Source organism: Bufo gargarizans, chromosome 2 (genome assembly GCF_014858855.1).
Source record: "Bufo gargarizans isolate SCDJY-AF-19 chromosome 2, ASM1485885v1, whole genome shotgun sequence".
In the NCBI taxonomy this organism is placed as follows: Eukaryota; Metazoa; Chordata; class Amphibia; order Anura; family Bufonidae; genus Bufo; species Bufo gargarizans.
In genome coordinates this window covers 244,704,692-244,729,007 of record NC_058081.1, presented here as the reverse complement: position 1 = coordinate 244,729,007, position 24,316 = coordinate 244,704,692, and the positions used below count along the sequence as shown (strand labels likewise).

At 46.3% G+C, this 24,316-nt stretch overlaps 1 protein-coding gene across 1 annotated transcript in view; it reads left to right on the top strand.

Annotated features, from left to right (window-relative positions):
• Window positions 1-24,316, top strand: part of NAMPT (nicotinamide phosphoribosyltransferase) — an 80,699-nt gene that overhangs the window by 11,387 nt on the left and 44,996 nt on the right. Inside the window, exons 2-5 of the mRNA XM_044280182.1 lie at window positions 7,262-7,421; window positions 9,939-10,042; window positions 18,953-19,081; window positions 20,815-20,973. Of these exons, the coding sequence (XP_044136117.1) occupies window positions 7,262-7,421; window positions 9,939-10,042; window positions 18,953-19,081; window positions 20,815-20,973 (552 nt within the window). The remainder of the gene's footprint in view (window positions 1-7,261; window positions 7,422-9,938; window positions 10,043-18,952; window positions 19,082-20,814; window positions 20,974-24,316) is intronic.

The following is a 24,316-nucleotide window of genomic DNA, read 5'->3' as shown; positions in this document are numbered from 1 at the left end:
CCCTTTAAGCTCATGGTATATTATGAGACAGCTTTTTTTCCCTTCTGCTGCTTTTCACACAGCCATAAATTCTGAGCGACTTTAGGACCTGCTTGGACGTTTAAGGCTAAGTTTAAACGTTCAGCTTTGTGCCCTCACTAGTTATAGTGCTGAATCCATGTGATGTCAGGAAGTGTTCCCTCATGTGCAAGTGAAGGAGGAATTTTTTTATTTAGTTTTGGTTTTGTTTTATTTTTTACAGTTGAAAGCCCCTTTTTATTCCAGTATACCCGGTTTTTGCGTCCATTAGATGCCAGTGTTCAGTCACACCCATATAAAATTAGTGTTTGGGCTCATGCACACGAACATATTTTATGTCCGTGTCCGTTCCTTTTATTTCAGGACCATTCATTTCAATGGGTCCGCAAAAAAACAAAAACAGAAGTTACTACGTGTGCATTCTGTTTCCGTATTTCCGTTCCACAAACAAATAGAACATATCTTATTATTTGTCCGCATTACGGATAAGGATCTACTGTTCGTGTGCATATGGCATGCACAAGAACATCATTCGTATTTTTTTGAGAATCCGTTTTTCGTAGACTGCAAAATACGGTTGTGTGCATGAGCCCTTAGGCTGCATCACATGTTTGGCAGCCAAAGGCTGTACTGCGCTGTATCTGTAGTTCCCATTAGCACAGCATAGCACAACCCTGTCATCTGTTTGAACCCCACCGCTTCTGCTGCAACATTTGATGGGTATACCAGTTGGCTGAGATTAAATTGGAATGACTTTCTAGATCAGGGGTAGGCAACCTCCGACACTCCAGCCGTTGTGAAACTACAACTCCCAGTATGCATACTTGCTCTTCTCAGACCTCTCATAGAAATGAATGGTGCTGGGAATTGTAGTTTCATAGGTTGCACCCTATTTATTTAGGTCAGTGTTTTCCATTATTATTTATTTAACCAGCTCAGCCCCCCTAGCTTAAACCCCCTTAATGACCAGGCCACTTTTTACACTTCTGCACTACACTACTTTCACAGTTTATTGCTCGGTCATACAACTTACCACCTAAATTAATTTTACCTCTTTTTCTTCTCACTAATAGAGCTATCATTTGGTGGTATTTCATTGCTGCTGACATTTTTACTTTTTTTTTTTTTATATTAATCGAAATTGACCGAAATTTTTGCAAAAAAAGACATTTTTCACTTTCAGTTGTAAATTTTTTCAATTAAAACTGCATTTCTATATAAGTTTTTCTCCAAATTTATTGTTCTACATGTCTTTGATAAAAAATGCAATAAGTGTATATTTATTGGTTTGGGTAAAAGTTATAGCGTTTGCAAACTATTGTGCAAAAATGTGAATTTCTGCATTTTGAAGCAGCTCTGACTTTCTGAGCACCTTTTTTCCCATTTCGGAAAGTAGACACCCCAAGGTATTCGCTGATGGGCATAGTGAGTTCATGGAAGTTTTTATTTTTTGTCACAAGTTGGCGGAAAATGATTTATTTTTTTCAAAGTCTCATATTCCACTAACTTGTGCCAAAAAATAAAATTTTACATGAACTAACCATACCCCTCACGGAATACCTTGGGGTGTCTTCTTTCCAAAATGGGGTCACATGTGGGGTATTTATACTGCCCTGGCATTTTAGGGGCCCTAAAGCGTGAGAAGTAGTTTGGAATCCAAATTCGTAAAAATGCCCTGCGAAATCCTGAAACTACTCATTGGAATTTGGGCCCCTTTGTGCACCTAGGCTGCAAAAATGTGTCACACATGTGGTATCGCCGTACTCAGAAGAAGTAAGGCAATGTGTTTTGGGGGGTCTTTTTACATATACCCATGCTGGGTGAGAGAAATATCTCTCTAAAAGACAACTTTCCCATTTCTTTTTATACAAAGTTGTCATTTGACAGAGATATTTCTCACACAAAGTTTGGGTATATCTAAAAATACACCCCAAAACACATTACCATACTTCTCCGGAGTATGGCGATACCACATGTGTGACACTTTTTTGCAGCCTAGGTGCGCAAAGGGGCCCAAATTCCAATGAGTATCTTTTAGGAGGGCATTTTTAGGCATTTGGATTCTCACGCTTTAGAGCCCCTAAAATGCCAGGGCAGTATAAATACCCCACAAGTGACCCCGTTTTTGGAAAGACACCCCCAAGGTATTCCGTGAGGGGCATGGCGAATTCATAGAAGATTTTTTAATTTTTTTGGCGCAAGTTAGCGGAAAATTATTATTATTTTTTTTCTCGCAAAGTCTCCCTTTCTGCTAACTTGTGACAAAAAGTTGAATCTTTCATGGACTCAATATGCCCCTCAGCGGATACCTTGGGGTGTCTACTTTCCGAAATGGGGTAATTTGTCGGGTATTTATACTGCCCTGGCATTTTAGGGGCCCTAAAGCATTAGAAGAAGTCTGGAATATAAATGTCTAAAAATTTTTACGCATTTGGATTCCGTGAGGGGTATGGGGAGTTCATGTGAGATTTTATTTTTTGTCACAAGTTAGTGCAATATGAGACTTTGTAAGAAAAAATAAAATAAAATTTCCGCTAACTTGTGCCAAAAAAATAAAAAATCTTCTATGAACTTGCCATGCCCCTCAAAAGTGATCTTAATAGCACCACAGCGATTTTACTGTTTTTGCAGTGATCAGAAAAAAAAATAATCTGTCACTGCGGTGGGGCGGACTGAACGCAAGTGTGCGCACAAGACCAGGCCTGATCGGGCGAACACTGCGTTTTTTGTAGAGCCTATAGAACATGTCCTATTCTTGTCCGCAATTGTTCTGGCAATGTGTGGATCCGCAAAATCGCGGTGTCCATGTTTTGCGGATCCGCAAGACACATACGGACGTCTGAATGGAGCCTGACAGGGGGGTGATCAATGACAGGGGGGTGATCAATGACAGGGGGGTGATCAATGACAGGGGGGTGATCAATGACAGGGGGGTGATCAATGACAGGGGGGTGATCAATGACAGGGGGGTGATCAATGACAGGGGGGTGATCAATGACAGGGGGGTGATCAATGACAGGGGGGTGATCAGGGGTTAATAAGTGACAGGGGGGGTGTAGTGTAGTGTGGTGATTGGTGCTACTTATTACAGAGCTGCCTGTGTCCTCTGGTGGTCAATCCAATCAAAAGGGACAACAAGAGGACCAGGTAGCAGGTATATTAGACGCTGTTATCAAAACAGCATCTAATATACCTTTTTGGGTTTAAAAAAAATCGCATCTACAGTCTGCCAGCAAATGATCGCCACTGGCAGGCTGTAGATGCACTAGTTTACCTCCGGTTCCTGTGAACACGCGCTCCTGTGTGCGCGCGTTCACAGGAAATCTCGCCTCTCGCAAGAAGGCGCGTCCAGGAGGAATAAATTGCGTCCTGGCGGCGGCCCTGAGGCGGTTAAAGGGGTTGGCCACTTTCTAGTTAGGCTACTTTCACACTCTAATTTGGTGCAAATCCATCATGGATCTACACAGACGGATCCGTTCAGACAATGCAACCGCCTGCATCCGTTTTCTATTGTCAGTGAAAACTGATCCGTCCCCATTGACTTACATTGTGTGTCAGGACGGATCCGTTTGGCTTAGTTTCGTCAGACGGACACCAAAATGCTGCAAGCATCGTTTTGGTGTCCGCCTCCAAAACGGAATGGAGCCAAACCGATGCATTCTGAGCGGATCCTTATCCATTCCGAATGCATTAGGGCCAAACTGATCCGTTTTGGACTGCTTGTGAGAGCCCTGAAACGGATCTCCCAAACGGAAACCAAAACACCAGTATGCAAGTAGCCTTAGCTAGTTATCATTCCCAGCGGCCCTGAGTGATTGGAAACGCTGTAGCTGTTCAGCCCTGTGCACTTGGACTGGCTACGTTTTATTCCGCTATCTTTCCAATTACTTTCTATTTCTCACTAGGTATCCTGCTCGCCACTGAACTTCAAACCACACACAGTCGCCCTGCTTCCCAACATGTTTCCAATCGCTGCGGGCCGCTGTGAATGATAATAACAGCGGCAATAGATTACAACTAGCTAAGAAAGAACTATAATCCTGCTCAAACACTGAGATTTTTAAATAGTGTCAGTCTATTAGAAATAGTAAATCAATGAGGTCAATTTAAATAAACGTTAATAAGTTGTTTTTAATTAGCAGCACATAAAAAGGACGAAATGTGGTCTAAAGACCGGGGCCAGATTTATCATTCGCTCAAGTCAAAATAACGGAGTGAAAAAGTTGCAAATTTTTGGAGCAGAATGGAGACGGAACGGAGGCAAACAGGACTCCTTGTGAGAGCCCTGAACGGATCTCGCAAACGGAAAGCCAAAACGCCAGTGTGAAAGTAGCCTTAGTGTTGCAGCCACCACAAGAGGAACAGATCAGCGTTTCCTGATGTCTGTGTTAATGTAGCATCCTCATTCTTGTGAATCATCCTCATTCTGGACTATATCACTTCTGGAAAAGCACATGATTTGAAGAAAAGAGAAACTGAAAGTGCGAGGAGTGCTGGAAAAGCGTTGTGCAAGACACCCACCAGCTGCCATACTGTTACCCAATGAGATTATAATGATATATACTGTATATAATATGAGTTGTGTGAGGGATCCTGTCTTCTGTGTCTATATAAGACCGGGTAGATAAGTGAGTGGCCTTTAGCCGTCTTGGCCGGTGTACTGTTCTTGGAAAGAGTTTCTGGTTGTTGTAATGCCTGGCAATTGTGCCAACAAGAAATCTACTTTGTTTTTAGCATTTAGCACAGGCATGCGCAACCTGCGGCCCTTCAGATGTTTAAAAACTACAACTCCCATCATTCCCGGACAGCCTACACCAGGGATGGCCAACCTGAGGCTCTCCAGCTGTTGCAAAACTACAACTCCCAGCATGCCCAGACTGCCTACAGCTAGCGGCCTGCAGCAGGGCATGGTGGGAGTTGTAGTTTTACAACAGCTGGAGACCCGCAGGTTGGCCATGCCTGGCCTACAGAAGGGCATGGTGGGGTTGTAATTTTACAACAGCTGGAGGGCCACAGGTTGAGCATCCCTGCTTTAGCATAACTGACGTGACCAGGAGGCCCACATGGATGTTTTTCACCTTCCGCACAAATGGGCAGCCGCTAAGCCATCAGGATGTTCTGACAACTTTAAGCTTTTAAACCAACACTTTATTGGAAATTGCTGACTCTGTCCTTCATACGTATTGCGTGAATGAAACGTCTATCTGGTCATTAATTAACGTGACTGAACATGTATGTAGATTCTTTCAGCACATTAGTCCTGAATGGCAAACTGCTTAGTAGCTGGGCATTGTCTTTGGGTGTTTCTACCCACTAGGCATGCATAGTTATCATACTTGTGTGTGTTTGTGATGATCTGTTGAGATGGGAAAGAGTCTTGTGCCAACATTTAATGTCATCTTAATGTAATTCAGCGGGAAAAACAAGGTACTTGGTACAAGGTAAATTTGCTTTCAGTGACAAAAGTACTTCAGTTAGTAGATATTCTCTTTACTTCATTGTGACTCCCTATTAATCTGTATATGTGCTAGCTGAATGAGCATGGCCACACAATTAGATCCATCCTTCAGCTGCCACCAGCCAGATCTTCTGTTAGAAACTGTGACGGCTGCAGCAAAAAGGGCACATCCCCTGAGAAAGGACACACCTTTTGAGCCTGAAAATAATCTTAACAATGAAAGAGAAAATCTCTGGTTCCATGTGAGGTACAGGGCCCAGGGATGATGTCTGCATTGAGCTTCTTCACCGCACCTCCCCTCTGCCCTCAGTGCAGCTGTAGTATCCACCACTCAGAGCTGGGGGAGGGGCTGAATGCAGAGAGCACTTTGCAGTGAAGTCCTGTCTCCAGGGCTCTCGCTGGAGCAGGATCTGTCAGAATAAAACTTCCTGTTCACACTACTCATTTTAATTAAGTCTCACTCTCCACAGAAGGTCTGCTTGTCCTGCTATCCCCAGCCTTTACCTAGTACTTTTCCTAGCATGGTCAAAACTGAGACTGTGTATTACATCTATGAATTGGAAGATTTTATGTCACAAGGGTTGTCCAAGTTAGAGAGAGATATATAATTTTATTTTTATTCTACTGTGCCTCTAATATCCTCCTAAACAACCATTTTGTATATTACTTTATATTTCCTTGTGCTCCTGTTTCACCCGCAGCACTGTGGGTCACGTGACTCCCGATGTCATCCTCCAGGCTCCTGTGATGACGTCTCATGTACAGGCTTGTCCCTGCCTGAGAGAGTGGCCCAGCTCTGTACACGAAATATCAGAGCCTGGTTGCCCGCCCGTCTCTCAGCAGCTTGCTGCCGGCCGGCTCCTATGAGGAATCGCGCATGGGCGGTCACTCACCAGTGCGGTGGCAGCCCTGTGAAAACAGCGTTCCCGTCACGAGTGATCCGGCCCATAACCCCCCCCCCCCCCCCTTATGTGAAAAAAAATAAAATATATACACCTTAATAAAATGGGAATGGTTGGTGATATTAACTTCCTGTTTTGGCACATTAGTATATGTGAGGGGGGGAAACTTTTCAAGATGGGTGGTGACCATGGTGGCCATTTTGAAGTCGGACATTTTGAATCCAACATTAGTTTTTTCAATAGGAAGAGGGTCATGTGACACATCACTTATTGGGAATTTCACAAGAAAAACAATGGTGTGCTTGGTTTTAACGTAACTTTATTCTTTCATGAGGTATTTACAAGTTTCTGACCACTTATAAAATGTGTTCAATGTGCTGCCCATTGTGCTGGATTGTCAATGCAACCCTCTTCTCCCACTCTTCACACACTGATAGCAGCACCGCAGGAGAAATTGTCTATGCTGTGAAGATACGAGATGTGCAGCACCTGAAACTACTGATACTGGAAGCCTGTGCTAGCATTTCTCCTGCGGTGCTGCTATCAGTGTGTGAAGAGTGGGAGAAGAGGGTGGAGGCTGGAGCTACACTCACTACATTGCATCTAATGATTGTCAAAAAAAAAAGAAGCTGAATGGAGACTCGCAAGCTGCTGTGGCTCCCTGCTAATTTTTATTTATTTAAAAAAATTTGAGATCACAGGAGTCGCTGCCAAGATCATCGTGTAGCCCCAGCCATAGGGACATCAGCACTTTCTTACAGGGTGATCCCATTGACCCCAAAGCTAGCAGTTATTAAAAATTAATGAGCGGGTCTTTAAAACTCAGTTTGTTGAAAATGTATTTTTATTTCTATTATAGTTTGTTGCTTTTTCTTTTTGCAAGGTTACACATTACAAACAGTACCCACCAAATACAAGTAAAGTATATTCTTACTTTGAGTGTCGGGAAAAGAGAACAACAGAAAACTCCAAGTTCAGGAAGGTGAAATATGACGAAACAGTCTTTTATGGTTTGCAGTACATTCTAAAGAAGTATTTAAAAGGTACGGACACTGGTTGAAACCATTTCTGCTCTGGTTATTTGTATACCATGAAACATGTAATTCCACCAAGGATCTTTTGAAATGTATTATTCTGCATTGCCTCTTCACTGCAAATGTAGGCACTAGCGTTGAGCGAACTTCTGTTTTCCAGTTCGGCGTACAAGGTTTGGGTTATCTAAGAATTCCGTTATGGATTCAGCCACCATGGACTATAACTTATGGTCCTTGGTAACGGAATCCATAACGGAATTCTTGGATAACCTGAACCTTGTACGCCGAACTGGAAAGCAGAAGTTCGCTCGACAATAGTAGGGTGCGTTTACAGAGACCAGCATTTTCACGCCGGTCTTGGTTTTGCATTGCGCTGCTGGTGGGTTAGGATGAGTTCACATCTGTCAAAGAGATCCGGCAGACTGTTCAGGTACACAGCAGCCTACTGGATCTGACCGGATCTGGCATTGCTGGATTCTCTACCTCACCACCGGATCCCCATTGACTGTAATGAGGTCTGGTGGAGGTCTTGCTCCTTTCCAGCATAAATGGTAAGTTTCAGCCAGACAAAAGCAGTTTTTGGCCGTCGTTTGTGCAGGATCAGGTAGCCGGATCCCCTTGATGGCGATGTGAACGATGCCTTAGCATAATTTATGATGAGACAGTTAAAAAGGGGACTTGCAACAATTTTGACATCTGAAATGGTCACAAGTCTCTTGACAAAAACCCCTATAGTTACTGCTCCATGGTCACCCGCCGGCCCGCACCACGCTGCACTTTCAGCACTTTCAATTTTTTCTTATTAGATTACTCGATTAATTGTAAAAATCTGTAGACTATTTGATTGCTAAAATTGTTTACTGCAGCCCTACTCCTCTAACACTGGTTTGTTTTCTGACCCTTGGTGTTTTCATCAAATTGCAACCTGCTCAGGGTATGGCGTTTTTTGTTTTGTTTGTTTTTTCCCATAGTCTTCTTTATAGGAAAGAAAAAAGTTATAAGAAAAAAGCACATTTTACTAACCAACACCACCCAAATAAAAGCTTTTTACAAACACATAAATTCCTTGGCGTGCTTTACAACCCCCAAAAAATAAAAAATAAAAAATTTCTAGACTTATCACAAATAAAAGAATAGTCTAGAATTACAACCTAGAGGAACCGCCTGACTTTAGATGGGTTGTAAAGATTACTTAATATTAAACCTGTTCTTAATAAACATGCCAGTGAGTAAGCACTTTTCTTCTCTTATATAAAGGGAAGACTTGCCACCCACATAGGAGTAATGGCCAGTACCTTATGTTGTACTTTTTCAAGAGTGTTAACTGGATATTCTGGTTTTCTGGAGTTGAAGCTCTATTATCAGGATAAAAATAAAAAGTAAGACAGCACTACCTGTTAAGATGTTCACAATAAGTCCATTCAGTGGCTGTGCCAGTGGTGTCTGATCCTGACTTCTGGGTCCCCAAAGTACGAAAATAGGAGAAAAAAACGCAGCACTCCAACTTCTCAATGCAATTCTGTGTTTATTTCTCACCCAGCATGTGACGTTTTGACTCCAGTGAGCTTGATAAAGACTCCATGGGGTCAAAACGTCGCATGCTGGGTGAGAAATAAACACAGAATTGCATTGAGAAGTTAGTGCTGTGCCAATTCCAGAGGTTCTGGTATTCTGCTCCTATGTCAGAACAATATACCAGGGTAAAAGCACTGGTGTCCACTTCCCCTAAGTAGTCTGCATAGCACCTAGCTAGAAAATTAAAACAAATTAGTAAAAAATTGTATGTGCTACTGTCTGATTACGTAAATGCAGGTAATAATTTTAGATATATTTATCTGGCTTCACAAGTATTACAGCAACTGTACTTGATCCACAAGAACATACTAGATCATAAAACAACTGCTGGTAGGTTTTTGTGTTAGGCCTCATGCACACTACTTTCTCGGCCTCCGTTCCGTCCGTCTCCCCCCCCCCCCCCCCCCCGGATAGGATGGGGACCCATTCATTTCAATGGGTCAGCAAAAAAAATGCTGATAGGTTTATCAGTTTGTGTTCCGTGTCCGTTGTCAGTGTTTCCCTTCAGCAAAAAAGATTTGCATGTCCTACTTTTTTCACATTTGCAGACAAGGATAGGCATTTATTACAAGGGATCTGTGGGGAAAAAAACGGATCCTCCCCCAAAAAAAATGCATCGTGTGCATGAGGCCTTAGACTGAGTTTACATAGTCTGTCAACCAGACAAAAAAAAGCTCCAAAACCCGACATGTGGTGGTGGTAGAGAATCGGGCAATGTCAGATCCGGCAGCCTGGAACAGCCTGCCGGATCTCCTAGCTGAGATGTGAATGAGGTCTTAAAAGTCATGTAAACCCTAAATGTGAGAGTGCCTTTCTTTTGTATTAGTATGACAATAATAAACTGATGACAATAAATGGCCGACAGTCAGCAAAAGAATAGCCAGCATGATCTTGGGAGACGTGCAATTTGTAGTTACATTTCAACCTATATTTATTTTCCCTTCTTAACAGGAAAAGTGGTGACCAAACAAAAAATTCAGGAAGCCAAAGAGGTATATAGAGAGCACTTCCAGGATGATGTCTTTAATGAGACTGGATGGAATTACATCCTTGAGGTAAGACTTGGTTCTGATTTCTCGGATGTAAGCTGCATTGCTTTGCTTCATGAAACTTTGGGGCTGTCCCAGCTGAATATCTATGACCTATTGATGTGCTGTAAGTGTTCATTTGGTATTTGAGACCCTATGAAGATTGCCCCCTCCACATAACTTTAAAATTCCATGTTACAAGAAGAAGGTAGTCAAATGTATCTATAATTCTCATGGGGAAGACTTGTGGCTCCTATTGCAGGCGCTACAAATATTTGTTTTTTTAAATCAAAATCTCTATCGATTTACTTCTGGATCAATTGATGAAGATGGAGAAATGCATTCATTCCAAATTGTAACAACGGCTGCTGTGCACCGCCGTTCCCCTGCTTACCGCCGCGGTACCGGGTGCCGTATTCAGCGGTGATCTGCTGCCAGTGTTTTCTTTCAGCCCTGGCCACAGCATGCTTCTTGCCTGCAGCATTTCTTTGAAGAGCCCGACTGCACGTCCTCCGCTGCATCAGCTCTGCTGCATCTACAACAGGGTTCCTCGTCTGTGGGTCAGTACACCGTCCAGGTTTGTACCCTGGCTGCCGAACTTGCATGGAACAATGAGGCTCAATTGGCGGTGTTCTGGGAGGGCCTTTCTGACCGGATTAAGGATGAATTAGCTGGTCACAACTGTCTACTCTGAATGACCTGATCCCTTTGGCCACAAGGATAGATATGCGTTTCAGGGAACGTTCTAAGGAGTTTGCATGCACCAGAAGACCACCTCATTTGGCTCCATCCTTCCAGAGGCCGATTCTTCCTCCAGTGTCCACCCCATCTGAAGAGCACATGCAAATAGAGCGCCTTCGATTGTCTGACCAGAAAGGTTTACGCCACAAAGCAGAGCACCTGTGTCTGTAGTGTGGAGGCAAGGCCCACTTTGTGCGTAATTGTCCACAGAAACCTGGAAACGCAAATGTCTAGGAGCAGTTGGAGAGGTGGTCCTAGACAAGGAGAAGTCCTCTCTGAAACTTTCAGTTCCGGTGACACTCTATCACAAGGGAGAAAGGCCTCTGTCTGAGGCTTCTGTAAATGGACTGCCACTTTTTGAACCTGTGCTTTGTTACTTTGCCCCTTAATTTGCAAATAGGGTTGGGCGATATACCGGTATCACGCTATACCGCGGTATTAAAAAAACAGCGATATGGCGATATCGCTGTTTCCTAAATACCGCGGTATATTTTGTGACGTCATCGCAGCTGCCCTCCCCCATCATTATCTGCCAATTTCTTCCATACCCCCCCCACCCCAGACGGACTTGACGGGAGACAGGGAGCCGCAGAGCAGGAAGCCTGGCAGGGACTCGGTGACAGTCTCTGACTCATTCGATTCTTTTAACTAATAAACTCTCAGACGATTCTGAGTCCCTGCATGACTGTGAGTCAGTGCTGATTGGTTGGAGGGAGGGGCAGGGCTAGCTTCCACTGTAGGCTCCTATTACACTGCCTGCTAATCTGACTGAGCTGTTTCACTCGGATCAGCTCAGTCAGAGGAATCGACTCTTCCGGTTCAGTGAACTGAATCGATTCAAAAGAACGATTCGTTCATGATCCGGACATCACTAGCAGCGAGTGGCGGGAAAGTCGGTCAGAGAAGAACTCAGAAGGACCCACACTCCGTCCTATTCCGACCGACCCCCACCACCTGCGGAGAGAAGAGACCCTATATATCACAGCTGCCGGACGGGCACTATTAAAAGGTGTAATGTCACTCCACTCTGCCTATCTTTATCAGATTATAATTACCCCAGTTATGTCTTGGCCCACTCAGTCCTTCATGCCTGCCACTAGCTGCATGCTCCGCAGTGAGCCATCATGAGTCCCTCCAGTACCTCCCCCATGACATGATGAACAAGAAGGAATTATGGCGGTGGCAGCATGGCAGGCAGGTGACAAGTCAGTCACACAAGTGTCCAGAAGACATTACTGTTTGTAATGTCTCCTTTTGTGGCTGCTGCCAGCTGCCCCCCATACTGTAATATCTCCTTGCGGATGCGCTGCTGCCCCCAATACTGTAATGTCTCCTTGTGGCTGCTGCTTTCATCATCATGTCTCCTTGTGGCCCCCATACAGTATAACGTCTCCGTGTGTGTGTGGCCACCCATACAGTATAATGTCTCCTGCTGGCTGCTGCCCCCATACAGTGTAACGTCTCCTGCTGGCTGCTGCCCCCATACAGTGTAACGTCTCCTGCTGGCTGCTGCCCCCATACAGTGTAACGTCTCCTGCTGGCTGCTGCCCCCATACAGTGTAACGTCTCCTGCTGGCGGCTGCCCCCATACAGTGTAACGTCTCCTGCTGGCGGCTGCCCCCATACAGTGTAACGTCTCCTGCTGGCGGCTGCCCCCATACAGTGTAACGTCTCCTGCTGGCGGCTGCCCCCATACAGTGTAACGTCTCCTGCTGGCGGCTGCCCCCATACAGTGTAACGTCTCCTGCTGGCGGCTGCCCCCATACAGTGTAACGTAACGTCTCCTGCTGGCGGCTGCCCCCATACAGTGTAACGTCTCCTGCTGGCGGCTGCCCCCATACAGTGTAACGTCTCCTGCTGGCGGCTGCCCCCATACAGTGTAACGTCTCCTGCTGGCGGCTGCCCCCATACAGTGTAACGTCTCCTGCTGGCGGCTGCCCCCATACAGTGTAACGTCTCCTGCTGGCGGCTGCCCCCATACAGTGTAACGTCTCCTGCTGGCGGCTGCCCCCATACAGTGTAACGTCTCCTGCTGGCGGCTGCCCCCATACAGTGTAACGTCTCCTGCTGGCGGCTGCCCCCATACAGTGTAACGTCTCCTGCTGGCGGCTGCCCCCATACAGTGTAACGTCTCCTGCTGGCGGCTGCCCCCATACAGTGTAACGTCTCCTGCTGGCGGCTGCCCCCATACAGTGTAACGTCTCCTGCTGGCGGCTGCCCCCATACAGTGTAACGTCCTGCGGCTGCCCCCATACAGTGTAACGTCTCCTGCTGGCGGCTGCCCCCATACAGTGTAACGTCTCCTGCTGGCGGCTGCCCCCATACAGTGTAACGTCTCCTGCTGGCGGCTGCCCCCATACAGTGTAACGTCTCCTGCTGGCGGCTGCCCCCATACAGTGTAACGTCTCCTGCTGGCGGCTGCCCCCATACAGTGTAACGTCTCCTGCTGGCGGCTGCCCCCATACAGTGTAACGTCTCCTGCTGGCGGCTGCCCCCATACAGTGTAACGTCTCCTGCTGGCGGCTGCCCCCATACAGTGTAACGTCTCCTTATGTTTTTTTTTCTTTAAAACTGGTTTTTATCACAATGTATATCGTTATTGTGACAAATTTTTTACTATCGTTATCGTCTGAATATTTTTGATATCGTCCAACCCCACTTGCAAATAGGGGTTCTGCATTCAGAGATGATCTCCTATGTGCTGCCAGCGTTCGTGAATCCGGTTATCCTTGGATTTCCCTGGCCGTGTCGGCACACTCCAGTTTTGGACTGCCACTCCAGTCAGATTCTGCGTTGGGGATCATCCTGTCAGTCCACCTGCTTATCGGACGTCCGACCTGCTTCCTCGCCTACTGTACCTGTAGACCTGCCTGGACTTCCGCAGCAGTATGCCAGTTTTGCGGATGTCTTCAGTAAAAAAGAGGCCGAGACCCTGCCTCCTCATCGTCCATATGACTGTCCGATTGACGTTCTACCTGGTGCTACTCCTCCTCCTCCTCGTGCTAGTCTGCCCACTCTCACTTCCCGAGACCTAAGAGATGTCTGATTACATCAAGGAGAATCTCGAGAGGGGGTTTATCCAGAAATCTATTTAACCAGCCGGTGCCGGGTTCTTTGTGCAGAAAATAGATGGATCCTTACGGCCCTGTATAGACTGTAGAGGTCTGAATAAGGTCACAGTCAAGAATCGATACCCTCTTCTGCTAATCTCCGAACTCTTTGACAGGATCCGGGGAGCTAAGGTCTTCACAAAATTCGACCTGCGCGTCGCATACAACCATATCCACATTCGAAAGGGCGATCAGTGGAAGACTGCTTTCAACACTCATGATGGTCACTACGAGTATCTCGTCATGCCCTTCGGCCTGTGCAATGCTCCCGCGGTATTCCAGGAGTTCGTAAACAATATCTTCCAGGACCCTGCTCTATGTCTACGTGATAGTGTACCTGAACAATATACTGATCTATTCTCCAGATTTGACCAATCACTGGAAGCATGTATGGTTAGTTTTACAGCAGTTGAGAGAGAATAGACTTTATGCCAAACTTGAGAAATGCATCTTTGAAAAATCTACTGTACCGTTCCTCAGATACATAATCTCTGATGCCGGGTTGCAGATGGATTCTGAGGAACTGAATGCAGTAATGGACTGGCCCTGCTATACAGCGCTTCCTCGGATTTGCTAATTTCTTTTGTCAGTTCATCCTGAATATTTCATCTTACATCTCCGCTCTTGCTGAGAAAGGGGTGAATGCCAAAGTCTGGACTCCTGAGGCTGAAGCAGTCTTCGTTCAATTAAAAAGGTCCTTTTGCTTCTGCATAGGAGCCGATGCTGTTTTACTACAGAAAAGTTCCAAGTGCAAGATGTTTACATGTGGATTTTTCTCCAAGCTCTCCTCCCCTGCTGATAGGAATTGCTGTATAGGAGATAGAGAGCTTCTGGCCATAAAACTTGCTTTGGAGGAGTGGCGTTATCTATTGGAGGGCGCCCAGCATCCAGTGATAATCTTCACCGACCACAAGAACCTTACATATCTGCAGACTGCCCAGCGTCTGAATCCTCACCAAGCCAGATGGGCACTCTTTGCTCATTGCCCTCACTTTTGCTCGGCTGAGAAGAACATCAAGGCGGGTACTCTGTCTCGGACTTCTCCGACCAACAGGAGGAGCCCTAGTACATTGTAGATCCTGCTCGCTTGATCACAGTGGCTCCTGTCCTGGTAAGACACCCCTCCCGGGAAGACCAAGAGAAAACTTATTCTAGCTTGGGGGCACAACCCCAAACTGGCTGGTCACCCTGGGATCCGCAAGACCACAGAACTTTTGTCTCCCCACTACTGGTGGCCCACACTATCTAAGGATGTGCGTATTTGTGTCTGCCTGCACAGTCTGTGCTCAGAATAAAGTCTTCAGGACCAAACCACCCGGGCTGTTACCTGTTCCTGATGCCCAATGGCAACACATCGCCAAGGACTTTGTTAAAGATCTGCCCTCTTCTGCCAGATGTACAACTATCTGGGTAGTTGTGGAACGGTTCTCCCACTTTGTTCCTTTGGCTGGACTTCCTTTGGCTGCTGAACTTGCTAAACTGTTTGTGATATTCCGCTTGCATGGTCTACCTTGGCATATTGTTTACGATCGCAGAGTCCAGTTTATCCTAAGCTCTGTAGAGCTCTTTGCCGGCTGCTCGAAAATTGAGCTGAACTTCTCTTCTGTTTATCATCCCCAGACCAATGGGCAAGTGGAGAGGGTCAATCAAATATTAGAACTATCTCCAGCATTTTGTTTCAGCCCAACACGACAACTGGGTACAATTGCTACCTTTTGGGCTGAAGTCTCCTAAAACAATCACTCTAGTGAGTGTACTAGATCCTCTCCGTTCTTTGTCGTTTATGGCCAACACACTCGTACTCCCCTTCCTGTTCCTACATCTGTACCAGCTGCGGATTCCCCTTTTTTAGGGATTTTTTTAAAGATTTCGCATGACTGCGAGAACTGCATTAACAAAGCAGTGACTTGCATGAAAATGAACGCAGACAAGAGAAGAAGATAACCACCTCAGTTCTCATCAGGAGATAAGGTTTGGCTCTCCTCTAAAAATCTCCGCTTAGGGTACTTTCACACTAGTTTTTTGTTTTCAGCAATTGAGCTCCGTCACAGGAGCTCAAAACCCGGGGTTGTAAAAAAAAAAAAAAAGATCAGTTTTTATCCTAATGTATTCTGAATGGAGAGCATTCCGTTCAGGATGCATCGGTTCAGTCCCTCTTACATATTTTGGGCAGAGAAAATACCACAGCAGTTTTCTCTCCGGCCCAAAATACTGATCACTTGCCAAAATGCTGGATCCGGCATTAATTCACATTGAAGTGTATTAGTGCCGGATCCGGCATTAAGTGTTCCAGCACAAGGGATCCGGCTTTCTGGTCTGCGCATGCGTAGACCTTTAAAAATGCAAAAAAAATTATACTGGATCCATTTTTCCGGATGACACCAGAGAGACGGCTCCGGTATTTCAATGCATTTGTTAGACTGATCCGGATCCGTCTGACAAATGCCATCAGTTTGCATCCGTATTGCCGGATAGTTCCAACGACGAAACTGCCTGCCGGAATCCTCTGCTGCAAGTGTGAAAGTACCCTTAAGTGTTCCCAGTTTCAAGTTTGCTCCTGGGTTCCTGGGACCCTTTGAAGTATTGAGGGGGATCAATGAAGTGACACAAGTCTCTATCTCTCATAATGCCTTCCATGTGTCCTTACTAAAATCTGTAGTAGTTAAGCGCTTCTCGACGGCTCCTTCTACTCTAACTCTGGTATCTGGAGATTCTGGTGAGATATTTGAGGTCAGACATTCTGGACATCAAGAAGACCTACTATCTCGTAGACTGGAAGGGCTTTGGTCCTGAGGAGAGGTCTTGTGAACCAGAGGAGAACTTTCATGCTCCGAACTTGGTAAAAAGGTTTCTCTCTCTCTCTCGTCGTGGACTCGAGAAGAGAGGGCATAAGGGGGGTACTGTAACAGTGGCTGCTGTGTGCTGCTGTTTCCCCTGCTTATCGCTGCGGTCCCAGGTGCCGTGTTTAGTGGTGATCTGCGGCCATTGTTTCCTTTTTAGCCCTGGCCACAGCATGCTTGCTGCTTGTTTCCTGCAGCATTTCCTTAAGGGCTGACGCGCGTCACTTCCTGTGCTTTGGATCATGTGACCTGGCTGACCAATCCTAGCCCTCCTGCACAAAAAGTGGCTCAACCCCTTCCCAGATGCCTCGTTGTCAAGGTCCTTGTGTTCTGTTAAGGTTCCTGATATCCGCTCGTGTTCCTGACTCGTACTTGTATTCCTGGACTCTGCTACTTGTTTGGTCCCTGACTGCTTGCTTTGACTCCTGTTGCCGTTCTGGATTGCCTGACCTGTACCTGTGCTGACTGCCCTGACCTGTTTGACTTTGCCTCTGCCTCATCCTTCGGTCCTGCACTGTTGCTCCTGCTGACAACGCCTGTACCTCTGGTACCTTTCTCAGGTTACTCCTGGTCTGCTTGGACCTGCTGCCTCGTATGCCAATCCTTAAGAGGAAGCGATCTGGTGTTCCCCTTGGGAAAGTCTATCCCCACCATCAGGGGTAATGTGAAGATCGAGGGGTTCACTTAGACAACACCCTTAGAGGAGGTAGGACACGTGGCACAGTGGGTTAACACACGCTGGTTTGTGACACAAATTTCAATGTTGCAGTTACTTCACATATGATGTCAAGAATAAATAGCTATATTCAGCCCTTAAAGTGGTTCTCCAGGCTTTTAATATTGATAACCTATCCTCAGGATAGGTCATAAATATCAGATTGGGAGGGTGCTGAGTGTCAGACTGCTGCCGATCAGCTCTATGAAGGGATGGCAAGCACAGTAGGCACATGCGGTCTTCCTTCTCTCTTCCTGCTCTCTGCTGTATGTCTATGGCAAAGCAGCAGTGAACAGGAAGAGAGGAGGGAGACGGCACGTGCGCACTGCGCACGCCTTCCCTTCATGCAGGTGTGCTGGGTGTCTGACCCTTTTAAGTCATGGTGACCAAATTCAATGTGATTTCAAACTTCCCCCAGATTTCCACTGTAGGGTAGCAGAAATGTGAAGTTGTTATTTACTCCCCGACACCTTTTTTTTATTAGAATCCAGCCTACAAGTGGATGGACTGATTGGCATAGCTGGTGATTATCACCCAGCAGTGTCTACCTTCCCACCTCTTTCCGAAACTAGGAACGTAAGCAGGGGCAACTGAGAAATTGAGAATGGTGTAGCCCAAGCTCTAATATATATTTTGTCAAATTGGTGATCCAGCCCCAGTGCTAAAAGCATATTTGGATGGACATTACATTCACATATACAAGAGACTGCAGCACTACCTATCTATTACATCCAGCGATGTCTCTTTTGATGTAAACTTCCTTGGGTTCCTCGCTTTTCTATCATCCTTCTTCTCTGAGAGCCCCAACTGTTATGCTGGTCCCAAGCCCTGGATGTTTTGACCTTGCGATCTCCCTGGAAGGGTTTTTTTTTTTTTTTTTTTGGGTTCCCTTCCCTGTGTGATTCGGTAATATTGTTGAAAACAGTCCTACCCAGCCAGCACTGCCCTCCCCAGTGTAATTGGGTTGCGGCCACTTCCTGGATGATGTGCCGTACATTCGGCACGTGATCCCAGCCTGTTCACAACCTGCCATGTATGTGGGTTGCAACTGCGCAGTCAGGCAACCTTGGACACTGGATCACATATCACATGAAGAGGGGACCATTAAAAAAAAAAAAAATTTTTTTTTTAATATATATATATATATATATATATATGCATTCTGTATAACCCCTTTAATTATAATAACATTTCCATTCCATCATGTATTTGTGTTGCTCTTTTTATATACTGATTATAGAAAATGGGGTTAAAAAAGCAGTCCTCAAGTATCAGGAAATTACATTAGATGCTGACATAGAAAAGAAATCTTAGTAAAATCTGGACAGGTCTCTTTACCGCATGCACCATACTGGAGTGATCTCCGGGAATCTGGCATTTAAGCTCTGCCGCCCAGTGCTATCTGTAGGATTGGAATTTTTCGGCTCCCTTCATTCTTAACCAAGAACATTATGTGAAGGACAGATGAATGGGGTTTGCTGTGTGTGTATTATTGGCTATGCCGTTAACTATTTCTATATCTGTTTTACAGAAATATGATGGCCATCTGCCAATAGAAGTTAAGGCTGTGCCTGAAGGTAGTGTAATCCCCAGAGGGAATGTACTGTTCACAGTAGAAAATACAGATCCTGAATGCTACTGGCTGACAAACTGGATAGAGGTTTGTTTTAGTCATCTAGTTAATACTGCTCATTCTGTACTGAATGTTCTCATGTTAGAATTCATACATGGTGATCAAGGTGTGTACTAAATGTATTTCTAGCTTTTGAGATTGCTATAATGGTGACCCAGAATTATTTTTCACTATGTAGTAATTAGGGCTGCAGTAAACTAATATTTTAGTAATCTAGTATTCTATTGATTTATTCTATTGATTATATTTGATGGAGTAATCTAATAAGAAAAACCTTCTTAAAATAACGTATTGCTTTATAAAAAACAATATTTGTATTTATTACATCTGATTTTCATCATCAGATCCAACTACACCCTCCCCCCCCCCCAATTAGATTATCACAGATCTCAGCCACAGATAACCCCCCCCCCTCCCCCCCAAGTCAGTCGGCCTTGCCCTCCAAGTCTCCCCATGACGCAAGCCCGCAATCAGACCGCCTGCCACCATGATCACACCCTCCCTTGCTGCAGTGCAATATGCCAGACCACCATGACATCTATTGCCATGTCACCCACTCCCCCAGTGCCATCAGATCAGCAGCCCCTCCATGCCATGTGCCTCCTTTGATGCCATCCAGATTGCCCTGATGTCCCCCTTCCCCTGTGCCTCCATGCCATCCACCATGTCCCCCACTCCCCCAGATCAGCCCCTCCATGCCAAATTATAGGTGCCCCCATTAACCCCTCTCCATTCCCCCCCACCGCCAATAACATGCCATTGCCAATTCACAGGTGCCCCCGTTTCCCCCATGGCCCGCCGCTGGTGCTGCTAACTTTATACTTACCTTTAATGGCAGTGCTATGTGCGCTGGCACATGGAGTCCGCAGGAGATGTTTTTTCATCCCAGCATGCACTGGGACCTGACGTCACACATAGTCAGCCAGCGCGCTGATGATGTGTGTACGAAAGGCCCTGCAGCGCGGTGCCGAGTCGGGACTCAGGAGGCCACGGAGCGGTGAGTGAGAAACTTTATTTCACTCGCGCTCCGTGGTCATGTGATTCAAACGATTCCCTGCATCGAGGATTTTTGTGCCTCAATTTTATCGCTGTAACAGTAACAGTACAGGTCTTATAAAGTGTATTAAAATCATCTAAGTATCCCCCCTGTCTACCTTATAAATACAGTAAACTGAAGTTTTATAACCTGCTTGAATCGTCTTCAATCTGCCCAAAGGGCGGCGTTTCATCTCCACTTGCGCCCAGACAGCCTCCCCCAACTGCCGTTTTGAAGCGCCGCCCAGCTAATAAATATTCACTTCGCTGGGCGGCTACTACTGTCCCCGACTTCACAGGATCCGGCGCATGCCCAATACAATCCTATGGGCATCGGCCTCCGTCTCATCTTCAGCGCATGCGCCCGGCACCCTCGCTGGCCGGGATCACATCGCGCCTACGTACAGTCTGCATCTTAGAGGCCGCTTCAGCCTCTGCATTATGCGCATGCGCCGGGCACTGTTCAGCGCAGCACTTCAGAGCGGGGACAGCAGAAGCCGCCCAGCAAAGTGAATATTGATGAGCTGGGCGGCGCTTCAAAACGGCATTTGGGGCGATGCTGGCTGTGACTCTGGAAGTAATGTTGAGTGACGGGTCTTAAAAAGCATAAACACCAGCTAAAACTTAATTAGAAGTTTTTATTCTCTGTTCTGCATGATCAGTTACTTTACTTTGAGTTCAGCTCTACTAGTTCTTACATGTTGGTTGATCTGTTTTTTATATAGACCATCCTTGTGCAAACATGGTACCCAATCACTGTTGCCACAAACTCCAGAGAGCAGAAAAAGATTCTTGCCAAGTATTTATTGGAAACCTCTGGTAGTCTGACAGGTCTGGAGTACAAATTACATGATTTTGGCTACAGAGGGGTTTCTTCACAAGAGGTAAGATGCCACAGTCATGTGTTTCACTTGTTTGTACAGTTATATTTACCCCTCAGGTGTCTACAGGATACCTCCAAGCTACATCCTTTCCATTACATTCTTTATTTTATTTTTTCTGCTTATATGGCAAGAAGTCAGACTGTTTCCTCTGTGTCCCCTTCTAGAGACACACTAGATTCCATGCCCAGTGGCGTTGTGCGACCAGTGTAGAGAATGCTCTTTATGAAGTGTTCCATACACTGTATGAACTTGGCATTAACAGGTTAAAGGGATTTTCCCATCTCGGACAATGGGGGCGTACCACTTTGCCGGCTGCATTTACGAGATAAGTGCGGGTCGCACCTCTGGGACCTGCACCTATCAGACAATGGGAACATATCCGAGCAAGATTGGAAAACCCCCTTTAACCTACAAGTGAGGGTGTGCAGTTATTTTTGCAGAATACGGTAAGTTTATTTAGCGTTAACATAATTTAAATAATGAGGTGAGATGTTTGTAATACCATGAGAGTTTCCACACACACACTGTTAGAATGCAGTTAAGTATTTATCGCACATTTTGTGTCCATTGAGAGAGAATATAACATTCCATATGGGACCCAAATCCATCCTTTCATACTTTCACAATAAAAAAAAAATAAGGCGGAGATCCTCCTCTCCCTCAGTGTGGTTTTCTGTCTGAGGGGAAGCCTGCATGTCATTAAGAAGAATTGCACTGAAGATATCTGGATCTCTTCTTATCCCTGCTCCCTACCAGTGGTCCCGGCAACATCACTGATGCACGTGGGGGATCAGCAGAGACTCCACAACCTCCGGAGGGAGTCCCTTGGGGGTTGAAGGCCTGGCGGCATCACGGATGCGCTATAGGCCGGCAGCCTGAAGAGGGGAAGAGCGGAGCTTCTGGGCTTGACCGGCTGTGGGAAGTGATGTCCATGACGCATGTGCGTACTGACGCGGTGCGTATGGATAATGTTACACACACACACACACACACGAGAGGCGTGCGCTCTGAAATGGCATGGGCCACCGCAGTATAAAACACCACAGGGTGTTTGGTATTTTGTCCTTGGTTGGAGTATCCTTTTCCCTGGTCAAGGGAGTTGGTTCAGTGTGGAAGCGGAGCCAATATGGAGGAGGACAAGATCTCAGAAGATACCACAGCCAACCCTTTCCTGGTACTTGAGTGGTATGATTTGACAATGGAAAATATGCTTATGTTTTTTTTATCTTATTCTTTTTCCCTGTCACTTCTTACCTCTAAGGGAAACCTAGAAAGGTGATGGCTAAAAAGAGAAATAAAAAAATGTGTATTTTTGTAAAGCCCCCCCCCTAAATGGGACAATAAGTTATGTCAAGTCTGTATAGATAAAACTGTGGCAGAGGAGTCTATCTCCTTCTATAAATGTCTTCAGGCCTTGGTTAGATCTGAAGTCAATTCATCCCTAGCAAGCAAGAAGCCCGTAGACGTGGCCGTCATATTTCCCCGGTGCATCAGTCCTCTTCTGATTCAGAAATTGAAGAAGCGGATATCTTAGATTCTGGTTGTTCCTTGGTTTCTTCCTCGGACGAGAAGGAGGAAGATCCTGCTTTCCAGCTGAGGATACGGATAAATTGTTAAGATCCCCACAAAGTGACTTCAGACCTGAACTGGTCCTTTTACAAAGTGTTTTTTGGAAATTTTTCTTAAATTTTAAGAATTGCTTCTAAAATTCTAAGCCTTCTAACATCCTAAAAAAATAAAATGACATTTAAAAAATGATGCCAACATAAAGTAGACATATGGGGAATGTTAAGTAATATTTTATGAGGTATCACTTTGTTTTAAAAGCAGAGAAATTTTAATTTCTCGCCCAATTCCTTGGGGGACACAGGAAACCTTGGGTATAGCTCAGCTCCCTAGGAGGCGTGACACTAAGTGAAAGACTGTTAAGCCCCTCCTCCAGCAGCTATACCCTCAGCCTGGAGAGAGAGACTACCAGTTTTTTGCTTAGTGTCAAGGAGGCAAGACACTCTCTGCTCTGCAGAGCTGTCTTTGCTTGAAATTATTATTATTATTTTTTTTCTCTTTTTACACAGGGACAACAGAGACGCCTGGACCTCTCTGTTCTCCTGGGGTCGAACTGCACCAGTGCCAGCTATCCGCACTGCTGCCTCCCCCACTGAAGACAAGGAGGACCAGGGCAGCCAAGCTCCCCTGCGTCTCGCCAGCGCAAGGGTCGCCCACCCGCAAGCCCCTCTCCAGCTTCCTGCCACTCCAGTGCCAGTGGCTGAAGGGGCGACCCTGCTGGATGGACAGAGGGTGAAGTCTTCAAGATGGTGAGAGTGGCTGTTCCAGCCCTGATCCTGCCCTCACCATCTCTCTCTCACTCTCTCCCCCTCTTCCCTGTCTCTCCTTTCTGTCTGGGCTTAACTCATCCCGTTCCTACCTACATGGGGTTCTTCTCAGACCTTTTGTGTGGGGAATGCGGGCACAGTGGGTCGCAGGGAAAGGTTAAGGGGGAGAGTCTTTACCGCAGCTGCGGCGGCCGCGTGCACCGCTTTCTAGGTCCGGGCAGGCGAGTGGCAGACGCGCTTTCGTTCCGGCCTACCAGGCGTCTGCCGCTTTGAAAACTCGCGGCGGCGCATTTTTTTAGGGCTGTTTGTTTTTCCCTGGCATTACGTTCGTCTCCACTTTGCTTGGAGGCGGACGAGTGGGTCCTTGGTTTGTCCTACTGACTGTGCTAGGCAGGTTTTCGGCGGCATATTTGAATCGCGCGCGCGCGCTGATTTGGCGGGGGGCGGAGCTTCGTTCCGCTTCTCCTCTTGTGTCTGACTAACTGCCTTGCTGGGGGGCGGAGTTTCTTTCCCGCTCCTCGCCTATCCCACCTCTTTCTTTTTTGTCATACGGGCCGGTCTTTCTGCAGTTCTGCTGAGACGAATCGCATACCTTCTGTGCTTGCTGCCTGCTACTGCCGTCTACTTCAGCTCGGTGACCTGGTAGGACTGTTAACCCCTTCTGGTGCAGCACCCCCCTGGTCTGGACAGTTGTTCTCCCGACCTTCCAGCCGACATGTCTGACCCTTCAGTGCCTGCTGGACCATGGTATCATACCTGTACTGCATGTAATGCGCCCTTTCCGCAAGGACAGGCTGACCCGCATTGCCCGGCATGTCAGGCCCCATTGCAGGGTCTGCCACCTGTTGTGTCACCCCCTGGCCTCTTGGAGCCCCCTGACTGGGCTAGATCCCTTTCCCAGGCCGTGGTCAGTCTCTCTGCTGTTGTGGGCCGCCTTGCGGATGCATTGCCGTTATCGCAGCCGGATGATTCCCCTGCTGTACCCTCCGGGCCTGCTACTCTGGCCGACC